The sequence below is a fragment of the Bubalus bubalis genome, chromosome 2 (assembly GCF_019923935.1).
Source record: "Bubalus bubalis isolate 160015118507 breed Murrah chromosome 2, NDDB_SH_1, whole genome shotgun sequence".
Classification (NCBI taxonomy): Eukaryota; Metazoa; Chordata; class Mammalia; order Artiodactyla; family Bovidae; genus Bubalus; species Bubalus bubalis.
Genome location: NC_059158.1, coordinates 137,751,581 through 137,765,330, shown reverse-complemented (window position 1 = coordinate 137,765,330; position 13,750 = coordinate 137,751,581). Strand labels below are relative to the sequence as shown.

At 40.6% G+C, this 13,750-nt stretch overlaps 1 protein-coding gene across 12 annotated transcripts in view; it reads left to right on the top strand.

Moving 5' to 3' along the window:
* ANKRD44 (ankyrin repeat domain 44) overlaps window positions 1-13,750 on the top strand; it is a 314,414-nt gene that overhangs the window by 272,447 nt on the left and 28,217 nt on the right. For all 12 annotated transcript variants that reach the window (XM_006078152.3, XM_044936824.1, XM_025277923.2 and 9 more), the window contains one exon: window positions 6,634-6,705. In XM_006078152.3, the coding sequence (XP_006078214.2) occupies window positions 6,634-6,705 (72 nt within the window). The remainder of the gene's footprint in view (window positions 1-6,633; window positions 6,706-13,750) is intronic.

Genomic DNA, 13,750 nt, shown 5'->3' with positions numbered 1-13,750 from the left:
TGCTAAGTCGCTTCAGTCGTGTCCGACTCTGTGCGACCCCATAGATGGCAGCCCACCAGGCTCCCCCGTCCCTGGGATTCTCCAGGCAAGAACACTGGAGTGGGTTGCCATTTCCTTCTCCAATGCATGAAAGTGAAAAGTGAAAGTGAAGTCGCTTAGTCGTGCCTGTGCCCGACTCTTAGCGACCCCATGGACTGCAGCCTACCAGGCTCCTCCGTCCATGGGATTTTCCAGGCAAGAGTACTGGAGTGGGGTGCCACTGCCTTCAAAAGATAAATACATCCATTCTAAATGCTTTCCTTAGAGCACCTCCTTGATATTTTCTGACTGGTTTTCTAACTCCTCCCCTCCCCGCTAACCAGTGGAAACTAGTAGTAGGAGTCTAACCGGAACTGACCAGAACGGGGGTTACCTCACAGGCTACACCTTTCTGTTTTTTTGCAGTCTGAGCCACACTTGCTTTCCTAAATAACACATTTAGAAACTGGTTTAGATCAGCTGAAGGTCTCTTGAGATCTCTGAATTTTTTCTTGCCATGTTTTCAAATAACCAGTCATAAGCCATACTACTTATAAAGCACTTATAAAGTGTAATATTTATGTGTTTCCTCTCAATTTTGGATAAGATCACTGTTTTGTTAACCCAGCGGCCAGTTGGCTTACCGTCAAGTTCATATTTATTCTTGATTTTATCATCACAGATTCAGTTTATAGAGAAAGAGGCTTAAACTTGGCCTTCTATTACCTCCGCTGCTTTTAAATCTAAGACATTGAGGTGTTCTTTGTGTGAGCCCTCCAGTCCTGTGGAAATGCTTTCCAAACTCAAAAAGTGTCCTATGAATTGCTATAATATTTATACAATCGTTTTCTCAGCCCCCCAAAGTTATAGAACATCCCAGCCACCACCACCACCATCCAGCTGAAATAAATAGAGGGTTCATGTTTCACAAACAAAGTCTGCTTGCTCTCACCCTAGCTTTTTTCTCTTAATTCCCACCTCAGATGCCCATCTTTACTTGTCATTGGGGTTGGGAGTAGCTTAAATCTCAGACCTTCTGGGTTTTCTTGGCCAAGAGAGTCTTGGCAAATGCAAGGTGATAGGAGGCTGTGGGCTCAAGCAGTGCTAGACTGTCTATACAAGCTTCATAAATGATTGACCAGTTGAGAAAAGCAGCATTTCTGAGATTTTATAGATAACAAGGAATAAGATTAAGTAGTCTTTATTAAAGGCTTTATTAAAACAGCCATTATAATAGATTGTTTAGGCAGAGAACCAAGTCAGTCCTTGAAGTGAGTGTAAATTTTTTATTGTGCCAGTAGAAACCAATGGCAACGTACTGGATGTGTACGTTGGATTTATGAGTATAATTCAACATGGAAACTAGCATGTGAATGCATGGATTGTGTAAATGTTGATGATAAGCCAGAGGATATATTAAGTGGAATTGGTCTTAAAAAAAGTTATAATTTGTTGGCTTGGTATTATACATATAAATTTATATTATTTGATTTATAACTACAAGATTTATGTGCAGAACTCACTGCTTTTTATAATGCTGCTTCTTCAGCATGTATTCCTAGCTATAACTGTGTTTCAAAAGAACCATTCTATTTCGGATTTTGACAAGGTAGGTTGAGGGTGATCTCTGTAGAGCAATGTTATTTTCCAGTAATATTGCAGACTACAGGCTTAAGTATGAGCTTGTGTAATGAGTCATACTGGGAGCTCTCTGTCTCTCTTGGGCCCCATGTTCCTCCCCTGAGACATTTATGCAGAATCGAGTCTCTGAGCAGTACTGTGTATCTGCCTCATCCCTTGGACTTGATATGTTTAGAATCAGTTTTAAATTAGAAAGAGAAGTCTAAACATAAACGTCACTTTTGAATGACTTGCAGATTTCTTTTCTCCCCACTTCTTCACGTTGCCTTCTTAACTAACAAAGAAGAACCACCGAAGGAAGAGGCATCTTAGAGAAGCTAGATTCCAGTTAAGGTTCCCTTTGAGTGCTGTGTAACTAAAAGGACTACTTACCACTACTTAGGAAACAAAGAGGAAAATCTCAAAGATCAAAGGGAGTTGTTGAAGTTAGAGACATAAAAAGACTCACATACTTAAAAAAAAATATTGTAAAGTAATTAACCTCCAATTAAAATAAATCAATTTGTATTTAAAAAATGCATGTAAAAAAACTCTTCATGTTTCCTACCCTCATCCCTATTTTTTTTTCCTTTGAAATATCAGGGAAAAGTCTCAGCTTATCAGTTGATAGGAAGGTGTTTTATGGGATAAATAACATGGGTTTTGAGTTAGACTTGGGTTCAATTCCATGATTTGTATTTTCCAGGCTGTGCAAACTTGAGCAAGTTACTTAATGGATTTCTGAGGATGGGTTGAGGTGATCTGTGGAATGCTTAACTCATAGTAAATGCTTAATAACTTTTGGTTGTCATCAGTGAGATGACAGTATCATTCATCACCACCAGCACCTTCATATTACGATAATCATGGCCGCCACCATCATCATCATCATCTCCTCATTCTCCAGGTTTTCCTCCTACCTCTCTGAACCCTCCTCTTCTCAAGCCTCCTTTACAGACTCTCTTCCAAACCCTAAATAATTAAGGTTCCTGAGGCTTAGGTCCTCTCTCACTACACTTTCTCCCAGGCAGTCTCATCCACAGTGAAGGCATCCTGTCTCAGCCATTGCTGATGATTGCCAAATACATGACTCCTGCCCAGATCTCTCTTCTAAGCTTCAAACATTATATCCATCTGTCCAGTGGACATCTAGCCTTGAATGTCCCGGAAGCACTTCAAGCTAAAACTCAGTGCATTTTCCTTCCCCTCATCTTGTGCCTTCTCTTTGTTTCTTGTCTTAAAGAAGGCATCACCATTCACCCTGTTATCAAAGCAAGAAAACTGAATGTCATTCTTGACTCTTCTTTCCCCTTCCTCCATTGTTCAGTCGATGAATGGTGCCCATTACGCCTTTTGGGCTCTAAGCTTCATGTGGGTAGGAACTATTTGAGAACTGGAAATCTCAGTATCTGGCACAGCACTCAATAAGTAAGTATTGAATGAATGAATAAAGGAGTGAATAAAAGTCCTGAATATCCCCACTTCCATTTCCTCTGCCTCTTCTGCAGTACAGGCCACCATCAGTTCTCAGCAACTTAATTCACAATTTATCAATCCCATAGTCGAAATATCCTGACCAATCTCCCTGCTCCTAGAGTTGCAGTCCTCACCTGCCCCAAGCACCACTGCAGTTCATTTGCCACACTGCAGTTAAAGAGTTTTCATGAAACCCAAGAATCTGACCATGATCATGCCTCTTCCCTGCTAAAAGCACTTCAGGGAGTCTCAGGAATTATCCTGATTTGATGCTGTGCTTTACAGCTGTTTAAAGTGGAAGTGTTAGTTGCTCAATCTTGTCCAACTCTTTGTGATCCCGTGGACTATAGCCCACCAGGCTCCTCTGTCCATGGGATTTCCCAGGCAAGAATACTGGAATGGGTTGCCATTTCCTTCTCCAGGGGATCTTCCTGATCCAGGGGTCGAACCCAGGTCTCCTGCATTACAGGCAGGTATTTTACCATCTGAGCCACCAGGGAAGCCCTTACAGCTATTATCCCAGCCCAATTTCAATCTGAAAAATGGCCAGGATTGGACAGTAATGATATGATCACCCTGTACCTAATCTATTGTCTGCTTTCATTTATAGTTTATTGCTCCTCCTCTTTCTTCACTCCTACATGTTATCTAGTCTTATTGAACTTAATCCAGTCTTATTGAACTTAAAGCTTTTGGTGGTGTACTCACTGTTCTCACAAGCTCTTTCTTCTGCCTGAATAGTCCCTTCTGTCTTTGCCTGGCAGACTCCTACCATCCTGGTCTCAGGGTAAAACTTCCTTTACAGAGGAATCTTCTTTGAGCCCCCAAGGTTATGTCAGGTACCTCTTCCTTCATATTCCCATAGCATCTTGCATCCTAGCTCTTGCCTCACTGTTTTCACTACCTGTTAACTTCTGTGGATTCCCCACTAGCCTCAAAGCTCTCCCAGGTCAGTGATCACATCTGCTCGCTGCATAGTTGAATCTGGTTCCTAACCCAGAGGCCCCCATATAGATGGCATTAAGCAAATGACTGAAGTAAAGCATCCCATGCTATTAGGATGATCAAGGTACACATGTAGAAAAACAGTCTTCCATAGTAAATCTTCTGGGAATATGGCTGATTTGTGACTGTAAACAGTATATTGTCTTCTTGCTTCTGTTCATCGTGTTTGTAATAATAGTGGAAATGATTCTCTGTTCCTTTGATTAAAAGTTCGTTCTAGGACAGGATTTGGAGTTGGTACACACTGTCAATTCCAGGAAGTCTTGCAGGTGATAATGTTGCAAAACAAAGCCAAGAACAGCTGTTCTCTAGCCTTTTCAAGCAGTTGAGGCTGCTTTTATTTCAACTTTGTACAGCAGATTGGTTTTTAAAGTTATTTGCTTTGAAGTTAAAATGAAATTTACTCTCATTATTCTAATGTGTTGTAGATTGCTTCAGTTCCAAATTCTATTCTTAAACTAATAAAAATGAATATATAATGCCTCATGCTTCTGATATAATTATTTGTATTGTTTTACTTGAAAATTTGAAATTGTGTGCTTTTAGATAATCAATTTTACACTGATATTTGATCTGCCAGAGAATGCAACCTCTTTTTTTTTTCACATTCATTGGCTAGAAAGAAGTTCTAGAACAGAACTAGAACTAGAAAGAGCCACAGAACTAGAACTAGGCCCAGGTCTAGGATGGACCTACCTAGGGGTCTGTGAACATCATTCTAGTAAATGAAAAGGAATGTTCATCACTTTTATTCCAAACAGAAATAGCTTTAGTGATTTTATTACAAAACCAATACACATTCACCCAAAAAAAAAAAATCAGGAAAGATAAGAAAATAAAAATCATCTATACTCCCACTTTTAGGCTACTACATTAAACATTTTAGGGTATATATTTCTCACCTTTTTTTCCTGCATATGTAGATGTATCAATACAGTACTTGAAATGAAAATGGTATCTTTCCACACATATGGCTTTAATATGTGTTTTTCCACATGAATAAAGAGCATGTTAGGAAGTTTCGCTTTCTAGTGTACTCAGTGGTGTATTTCCCCTTTCTCCACCCCTCATTAAGAAAACTTAAATCTGTATTACTTTTTGAATCAGCCAGGCATTTGAAGGAAACAAAAGCCATGCTAGCTGTTTTAAGCAGAAAAACAGAAAATTTTAAAATTTTATATTTTAAAAGACATTTTAAATTATTTTAAAATATTTTAATATTGTTGGGAAGTCTAGGAGAGGGATGTTATTCTCATTCTCGTTCCCCATCTCATAAATGATCTTAAACATCTCTGTCCCTAAAGGACTAGGCAATTGTTTACCCCTCTGCTTGGAATGCACTTCCCCTAGATACCGCATGGCTCTCTTACCACCTCCACACTTTGTTTAACTGTCACCTGCTCAGTAAGACCTTTCCTGATCTCATATTTAAAGTTGCAAACTGACCTTTCTTCCAGCCTTCCAAACTCTTCTCTGTTTTTTTCTCCACAGTACCTATGACTTTCTAAATAATTACATGACTTCTTTCTTTTATTGCCTGACACCCCCACCCCTTGAGAAAATGGATCTTTAAATATACTATTTATTATTGACTCTTCACTACCTGGAGCAGTGTCTGGGCACATTTTTTAAATGAATATGTTTCTTTATACACGTGTCATTGTGTGCTTGTCTAATAATTTAGTATGAATTAATTCCTGATGTCAAAGATATGCACAAACTTGCCCAGAAAGGTTTTAACAATTTTTTCTTCCAACAAGAGTCAATGGAAATGTCTTTTACCTGATACCCTCACCAACATCATGCCCTCATCGCACTATTCTTTCCTTTCCTTGAGCTCACTCTGTTTATCCCCACTGAATATATTTGCATTAACTCCTCCCTCCTCCCAGAATGCTCTCCAGCCGCAATTCTTCCCATTACTGAAGTCCCACTAACTGTTATCTCCTTAGAGAAGCCTCCCTTGGCCGTCAGCTGTAAAAAGCTTCCCAGTCACTCCATTTCACATCACCCTACTTTATTTTCATTATAAGCATATTTCACTACCAGATTATTTTCTTATGTGTATGTTTATTTGTGTTCTCTCTCTAGAATGTAAGCTTCATGAAAATAAGAGTTTCATACGTCTTTTCAATGCTTATCTCCAGTAAATATGTGTTTGATAGTGGAATAGACCCTGGGTACTGTCATTTTTTCATTATGACTAACTACTGGGTGGGAAGTAGATTTAACAAGAATTATTTTTCTAGACTGGTGAAGCTGAGCAACTTTTCAAGTATGAAAGCTGCTTTTTTAAAAAATAGCAAATGCTAAGATGACCTAGAAGTTGAAATATTCAGTTCGCATATTTGTTTTAGATATGGTGTATCTGATTTCTTGTATTTCTGATAAATTGCATGGTTTCTTAAGTTTCTGAAGCCTTCTTTCTCATTTATGTCAACATTAGTATCCGTAAAGTAGGATTCCTTCTGCAGATTGTACTCACATACTGTTGTTTTCTTTTCATCTCCACAGCTTTTGGAAAGAACCAACAGTGTTTTTGAAGAGTCAGATTCCGGTGCTACGAAGAGTCCCCTCCATTTAGCTGTAAGTGAGATGCTGTGGGTAGCTTCACCTTGTTACAAAAGAACCCTAAGTGTTCCCAAGAGTAGGCTGCTCTTAAAAGGAAAGCAATTGTTACACATTTTAGCAGTCTTTAAAATTATTATCTAGTAATAATAATTACTAACCGAGGAAATGTTTTTTTATTTTAGAGATGTAAATATAGACAACAAGCATTGAACTGTAGATAATCGAATACTATAGTTAAAAACTTGTGAGATATTTAAACACAGACTTATGAGAGCAAGATGAAAATATGCATGAAAGCGACTCTGCAGCTTCTGCTGAGGCTTGAAATCGAGGTCTCATAGGAAGAATCAGACCCTGCTTTTTGTAACCTGGTGAGATTTGGGAAGGAGGTGAAAGTGAAAGTGTTAGATGTTCAGTCGTGTCCTACTCTTTGCAACCCCATGGAGTGTAACCCACCAGGCTCCTCTGTCCATGGAATTCTCCAGTCAAGAATACTGGAGTGGGTAGCCATTTCCTTCTCCAGGAGATCTTTCTGACCCAGGGATCAAACTCTGGTCTCCAACATGACAAGCAGATTCTTCACCATCTGAGCCACTAGGGATGCGAGCAGGAGTTATTTTGTCACCAATAAAGCTTCCTCTCCACATCCCGTCATTGAAAGGAAATGCAATAGCTCAGAGTGAGAATCATGAAACTCTCCCTGAGGGTGACAGAGCTGAGAAGCTTAACACCACTCTATGTCTGTGAAGGTCTTGCTAATCAACAGCTGTTCCCTAGAAGCCTCTTGGACTGACAGCAGCCAGCTCACCTGCACAAGGCGCTGCTGAGTTGTGAGACCTCAGTACAGGGCCATCAAGATGTTTGGACGCAGCTAGAGACTGGATACTGGGAAGAATAGGATGCTGGGTCTCTATGTTTAACAGTTATGACATTGCACTCAGTACCACACACACATAAGCACGTTTTCAGTTTCATTCTGATGAAAAATTGAGATGGAGATTTTGGAGAGCTGAGAGGAGTATTTTATTGATGGACACACATAGAAATTCAGCCAGGGTAGGAAGGGATGAGGATTGGGATGAACTGAGGCAGATAGGAATGTAGGAAGGAAGGGATGAGGCCATCCCATGAGGACTGGGATGAACTGATCACACTCCATGGAGCCTTTCCCTCCTTGCCAGGCTCCTCAGGTACTCACCAGCCCATCTGCTAGCATCTCACTCACCACCCTCTGCCACATCTACCGACATAACCACTGTATGCACAGTGATAAATATGCACACGCCGAGTCCCGTGAAAGCAGGCTAAAATGTCCACGAGTCTTTCTTCTGGACATGGGCTTAGAGTAAAAAAGGTGGGTGGATATTTATATGTATAAAATTTTATACCAGTTGTCTCTTAGTACAATCACTGCAGATGGTGACTGCAGCCATGAAATTAAAAGATGCTTGCTCCTTGGAAGAAAGGCTATGACAAACCTAGACAACATGTTAAAAAGCAGAGACATTACTTTGCCAACAGAGGTCCATCTAGTCAAAGCTATGGTTTTTCCCGTATCATGTATGGATGTGAGAGTTGGACCATAAAGAAGGCTGAGCACCAAAGAACTGATGCTTTTGAACTGTGGTGTTGGAGAAGACTCTTGAGAGTCCCTTGGACTGCAAGGAGATCCAAACAGTCAATCCTAAAGGAAATCAGTCCTGAATATTCATTGGAAGGACTGATGCTGAAGCTGAAGCTCCAGTAATATGGCCACCTGATGCAAAGAACTGACTCATTGGAAAAGACCCTGATGCTGGGAAAGATTGAGGGCAGAAGGAGACGGGGACGACAGAGGATGAGATGGTTGGATGGCATCACTCACTCAATGGACATGAGTTTGAGCAACTCTGGGAGTTGGTGATGGACAGGGAAGCCTGGTGTGCTGCAGTCCACAGGGTTGCAAAGAGCTGGAGACGACTGAGTGACTTAACAAAAAACAAAACAGGTTGCTCTAAAGGTTGACCCTAGAACCTCTGCTCAGCCATCTGCTGGGCCTGGGGAAGTTAGCCCAAGGCTGGGCATTCACAGAAGCTCTAGCTGCCCTAAGAGATGCCTATCAGAAAGGTTATCTCAGATAGAATTCTCATGTCCTTTGACTGTGTGGTTGATTGCATTGCTAAGCCCGCTGGTAATCTGAGAAGAGAGCTTCTCAGCTTCCAAAAATTTTATAATCTCTCATTCTTTTTCTTTTTTCTTTCAAAAATTACTGAGTGCTTGCTGGATGCTAGATGTTCTGCTAAGTATTATGGGTTTCCAGTCATGTAAAGACAGGGTGGTATGGTATCACTGGAGAGAGAGGGGCTTGGGTAGTTCTCCAGCTGGCAGGGGTCTCGTAAGCACCCCCTGGAAAGAGGGGGTCCCAGCCAGCAGTCTTCTCATTAGCATCTCACCTGAACATGGTTTTCCCATCTGTAAATTAAAAAGGAGTGAGTTAATTAGCAATCCCCAAACCCTTTCCAACTTGTTAATTTGTTGTATGATCTTGGGCAAAAACTAACCTCTTGTGTCTCAGTTTCCCCACCCATTATATGGGGAGAATAGCAGGATCTCTGTCATAGGGCCGTAGTGGGGATGACATGAGTTAATACATGTAAAACAGTTAGAACAGCACCTGGAGCTTATGTGGAATCAGCTGGGGCTTCATCTTTGCTCTTAGTAACATCAGTATCATTCTTTCCTTTAACGTGTACTGACTGCGCATGTGCCAAGCACGGTTTCAGAAGCTGGAGAGAGAGCCGTAAACAAAACCCAACCACTGTTTTTGTAGGGTGTCCAGTCTAGGAAAGACAGTAGGCGAGTAAATGGACAACATAGCAGATGGCCAGAAGTGCGTGCTGCTCACGCTACAAACAGGAGCAGTGAGGTAGAGCGTGTCAAGGTGGCAGACGGGGTGATGTTTCTCACAGCGCAGAATCTCTTGTTTGAACAGCAACTCGATGAGCTACCCATTTGGTCTCTGACCAAAGAGTGTTCTGGGCAGAAGTGCAAAGTCCCTGGAATGAGCATCTTGGCGTGTTCCCAGAACAGCAGGGCCACCGTGGCTGAAGCAGTGATGAGGGGAGGGTGGTAGAGATGAGGTAGGCATACTGTCAGCAGGTCGGGGAGTGCGGCACGGAGGCAGGGCAGGGCCTCAGACTCCAGTGGGAACTTTGACTGTTTTTCTGACACAATATGAAACCATTTGGAGGGTTTTGAGGAGACAGATGATGTGATATGGCTTTTATCTTAAAAGGATCACTTTAGCTTCTATGTTGAGTTTAAATTGTCAGGGAACAAAGCACAAATAAGACAACCATGATAATGATGACTTTGACAGGGTGATAGCAGCGGGTTAATTCTAAAACTGCTTTGCATTTTTCCCTGTAAACGCTGACACTTTTTAAAGAAATTAGTATATGCTCCAAGAACCCCACAAGTATGCCCATCACTCTCCCCAGGACCTTCTGTAGCAATTAACTTGATTAAAACTCGAGACATATTATTTCTTCCATGGACGAGTCTACATTGAAAGAGAACCAGATGCCCCCAAACCTTGACTGCCCTCAAGAAACCTGACCTGCCTTGAGTTACTATTTCCTGGCTGAATGATTCAAGTCTCCAGGGTTATCCGCCCAGTGAATTTCATAAGCATTTCATCCACTTGAAAAAAATTAAATTGAGAAACAAGGCTATGCAAATGAAAGGCTCCAGCTGTCGAGTTTTCCAGATGGACCGGTTGTTTCATGGATTCTGCTGAGATTCCAAATTCTTTCTCCTGCTGCCCTCAGTTCCAATCTAAAACATTTAAAGAAATTAATCATGTTTAAGAAATATTTAAGTTACTTAATGAGATATTTTAAAGTCTTTTGTAAAAAAATTTGAAATGTTTGCTACTTCTAGTGAAGGCTTAAACTGGGTTATCTATTGAAAGCCAAAATACTACATGCTTTTTGAACCAACATATTTGTTCTTTTGTGTGATTACTTCTTCCTTGAGTTATTTAAAAAAGTATTTGTGGAACTAGCCACTGAACACCTGATTTAGGATGGGAATAGAAAGAAAGTATGAGCTTGGTTCATCATGTACTGCCGACATGAGAAAGATCTTCTTTCCTTACTACCTGAATCTCTTTCAGAGAACTTGAAGTTTTATTGTGTTCTTTTTTATAGACTTTAAGAACCATATAACCACCTAAAGATAGAGTTATGCATGCATTTAGCCATAGAATAGAGTCCCATATTACATGGTAGTTTGTTTCTAGGGTTAAGCTCTAAAGTGTGAAGGTAAGTGAAAATTCTTGTATTATCAAGTTTACCTTTATTATTTCCCTTAAATTGCCCTGGATGTTTAATATACATAGTTTTATGTCTTCAACTCTGTATAGTAATGCTTTTGCATACTAAAATTCAAGAGATGTAGGCTTGATTAAATGAAGAGACAAGGGGAATTCTATACATAAATCTAGCCTTTCAACGATCCTCTCTTTGCATTTTCAAGTGCCTGGTATAGAAGAAAGCATGGATTGGAATTCTGAAGCTTTCCTTCAGCAGGTTTCACTCTATTTCATTTTAATGTTAAGCCTGTTTATGCTGTGCTCCTGTGTTCAGTTGTGCCCAACTCTTTGCGACACCATGGACTATAGCCTGCCAGTCTCCTCTGTCCATGGAATTTGCCAAGAAAGAATACTGGAATGGCTTGCCATTTCCTACTCCAGGGGATCTTCCCAACCCAGGGATCAAACCCACATCTCCTGCAGCTCCTGCGTTGTAGGTAGATTCTTTACTCACTGAGCCATCAGGGAAGCCCAAAAGTAAAGGCCATCAGATGACTTAGGTTCCGGCCCTGTTATGACATTAGCTATGACCACCTTTAGACCACCTTGAGTCAGAGGACTAGAAAGTTTCATGCTTCAAAGTAAACTTCAAGTTGCTATGGTAAAGCAAGAACATTCTTTGTATTCACTGGCAATCCATGAACTGAATACTCAGAATCTTGTGAGACAGCAAATAAAATAAGCATGATCTAATGTGGAAATGAAATACACTTGGAAATATCTAAAGAATGAAATGGCAGTAGTAAATTTAACACATGCAAATGGACTTATTTTTTGTTGTGAGAATGAAAAGGAAAAACTTCAGGGGTCTTTTACGGGAGTTAAGTTCATGCCCTGCGATTTAACTCTGCAGTCCTGAACAGTGCTGATCCCTCTACATGAGCTTCCTCCCCACATACATTTCTTTTTGCTCTGAGTTTTCTCTTTATTAATCTAAATATGTTAGCCATCGTGCTTTGTAGATATGCATGCAGTTTATAAGTTGCCAATTCTACTTTCCTCAGTTCAGTTCAGTTCAGTCACTCAGTCATGTCTGACTCTTTGCTACCCCATGAATTGCAGCACGCCAGGCCTCCCTGTCCATCATCAACTCTTGGAGTCCACCCAAACCCATGTCCTTCCAGTCGGTGATGCCATCCAGCCATCTCATCCTCTGTCGTCCCCTTCTCCTCCTGCCCCCAATCCCTCCCAGCATCAGAGTCTTTTCCAATGAGTCAACTCTTCACATGAGGTGGCCAAAGTATTGGAGTTTCAGCATCAGTCCTTCCAATGAACACCCAGGACTGATCCCCTTTAGGATGGACTGGTTGGATCTCCTTGCAGTCCAAGGGACACTCAAGAGTCTTCTCCAACACCACAGTTCAAAAGCATCAATTCTTCGGCACTCAGCTTTCTTCACAGTCCAACTCTCACATCCATACATGACCACTGGAAAAACCATAGCCTTGACTAGACGCACCTTTGTTGACAAAGTAATGTCTCTGCTTTTTAACTGGACTAAAGTCAAATAACAGAAAGTGTAAATGTTTACTATCTTTGTCATCATAGTAAGTGACACTGAAGAAAGGAGCATTTGCAAATAGCATCTGGAACCTGCTATTATCTATGTGGACTCATGTCCCTTTGATGTAAAGTCAGGATTTCTACATAAACTGAGCCAGTGACTACCATTACAATTTAAAATGAGAAGAGGTGTTACACAAATTCAAGTTCAAATAAGTGACAGGCTCAAGCCCAGGGTCAAGTGAGATAGACTGACTTATACTCTAATGTAGATGCTCCGCCTTTACAGGAGGATAGGTGCTCCCAAGCTGGCTTAAATTGATGGCATGAGTTGATGATGGCTGAAACTAGACGATGGATATTTGGGGATTCATGACACTATCCTCTCTTCTTTGTATAAGTTTGAAACTTCCTATAATAAAAAAGATAAATGTATACCTTATGGCCCTGTCACACGCTTTCTGTAGATGCTCACAAGAAGCCCACAGCTCAGGCTCTGTGGTGTGACTGAGAATTCCAGTCTTCCACCATGGAAGGCTGTGTGCCCATGAGAGGGTTGAGGAACATCTGTGCCTTCTGTGTCCTTGTTAGTAACAATGGGAATAACAGTAGCATCCAAGCCATGGGTTGTCCTAGCAAATAAGGTGCTATATGTTCAATCCTGCCTGACACACAGCAAGTGCTCCATGAAATTAACTGTTGCTTCTGAGGTTAGATTAGACTAAAGGCTTTCCATCTTAGGTTTCTATTTGTTACTCAGCTCTCTGACCCATTATATGTAGGCACAAAAGTATTTTGAAAGTCAGTTAAATGGAATTACTGGGAAAGATTTTAAGACACTGCCTAGAAGTGTAGATACTAGTGGTCACAGATTCTGAGTTTCAAATCCTGACTTTGTCACTTCCTAAGTGATCTTGGATGAATTCATTATCATTGCTTGATTTGTGTTTTGTCTATAAAAAGGATGTTTGCCAAGATTAGCACTCAACACAGTACCCTCAATAAATAGTTGCTATTTTTAAAATATATTCTTATCACTAATACTAATAAATGATAATATAATTATATTCATTCATTTATTCCTCAACTTATTGTTGAGTGTCTACTCTGTGCTGCACATGAGTCTAGGATCCAGTAGTGAGCAATACACACAAAGTACCTCCAATCTTAGATAACAAATTAATAGATATGTAATAAGTATCA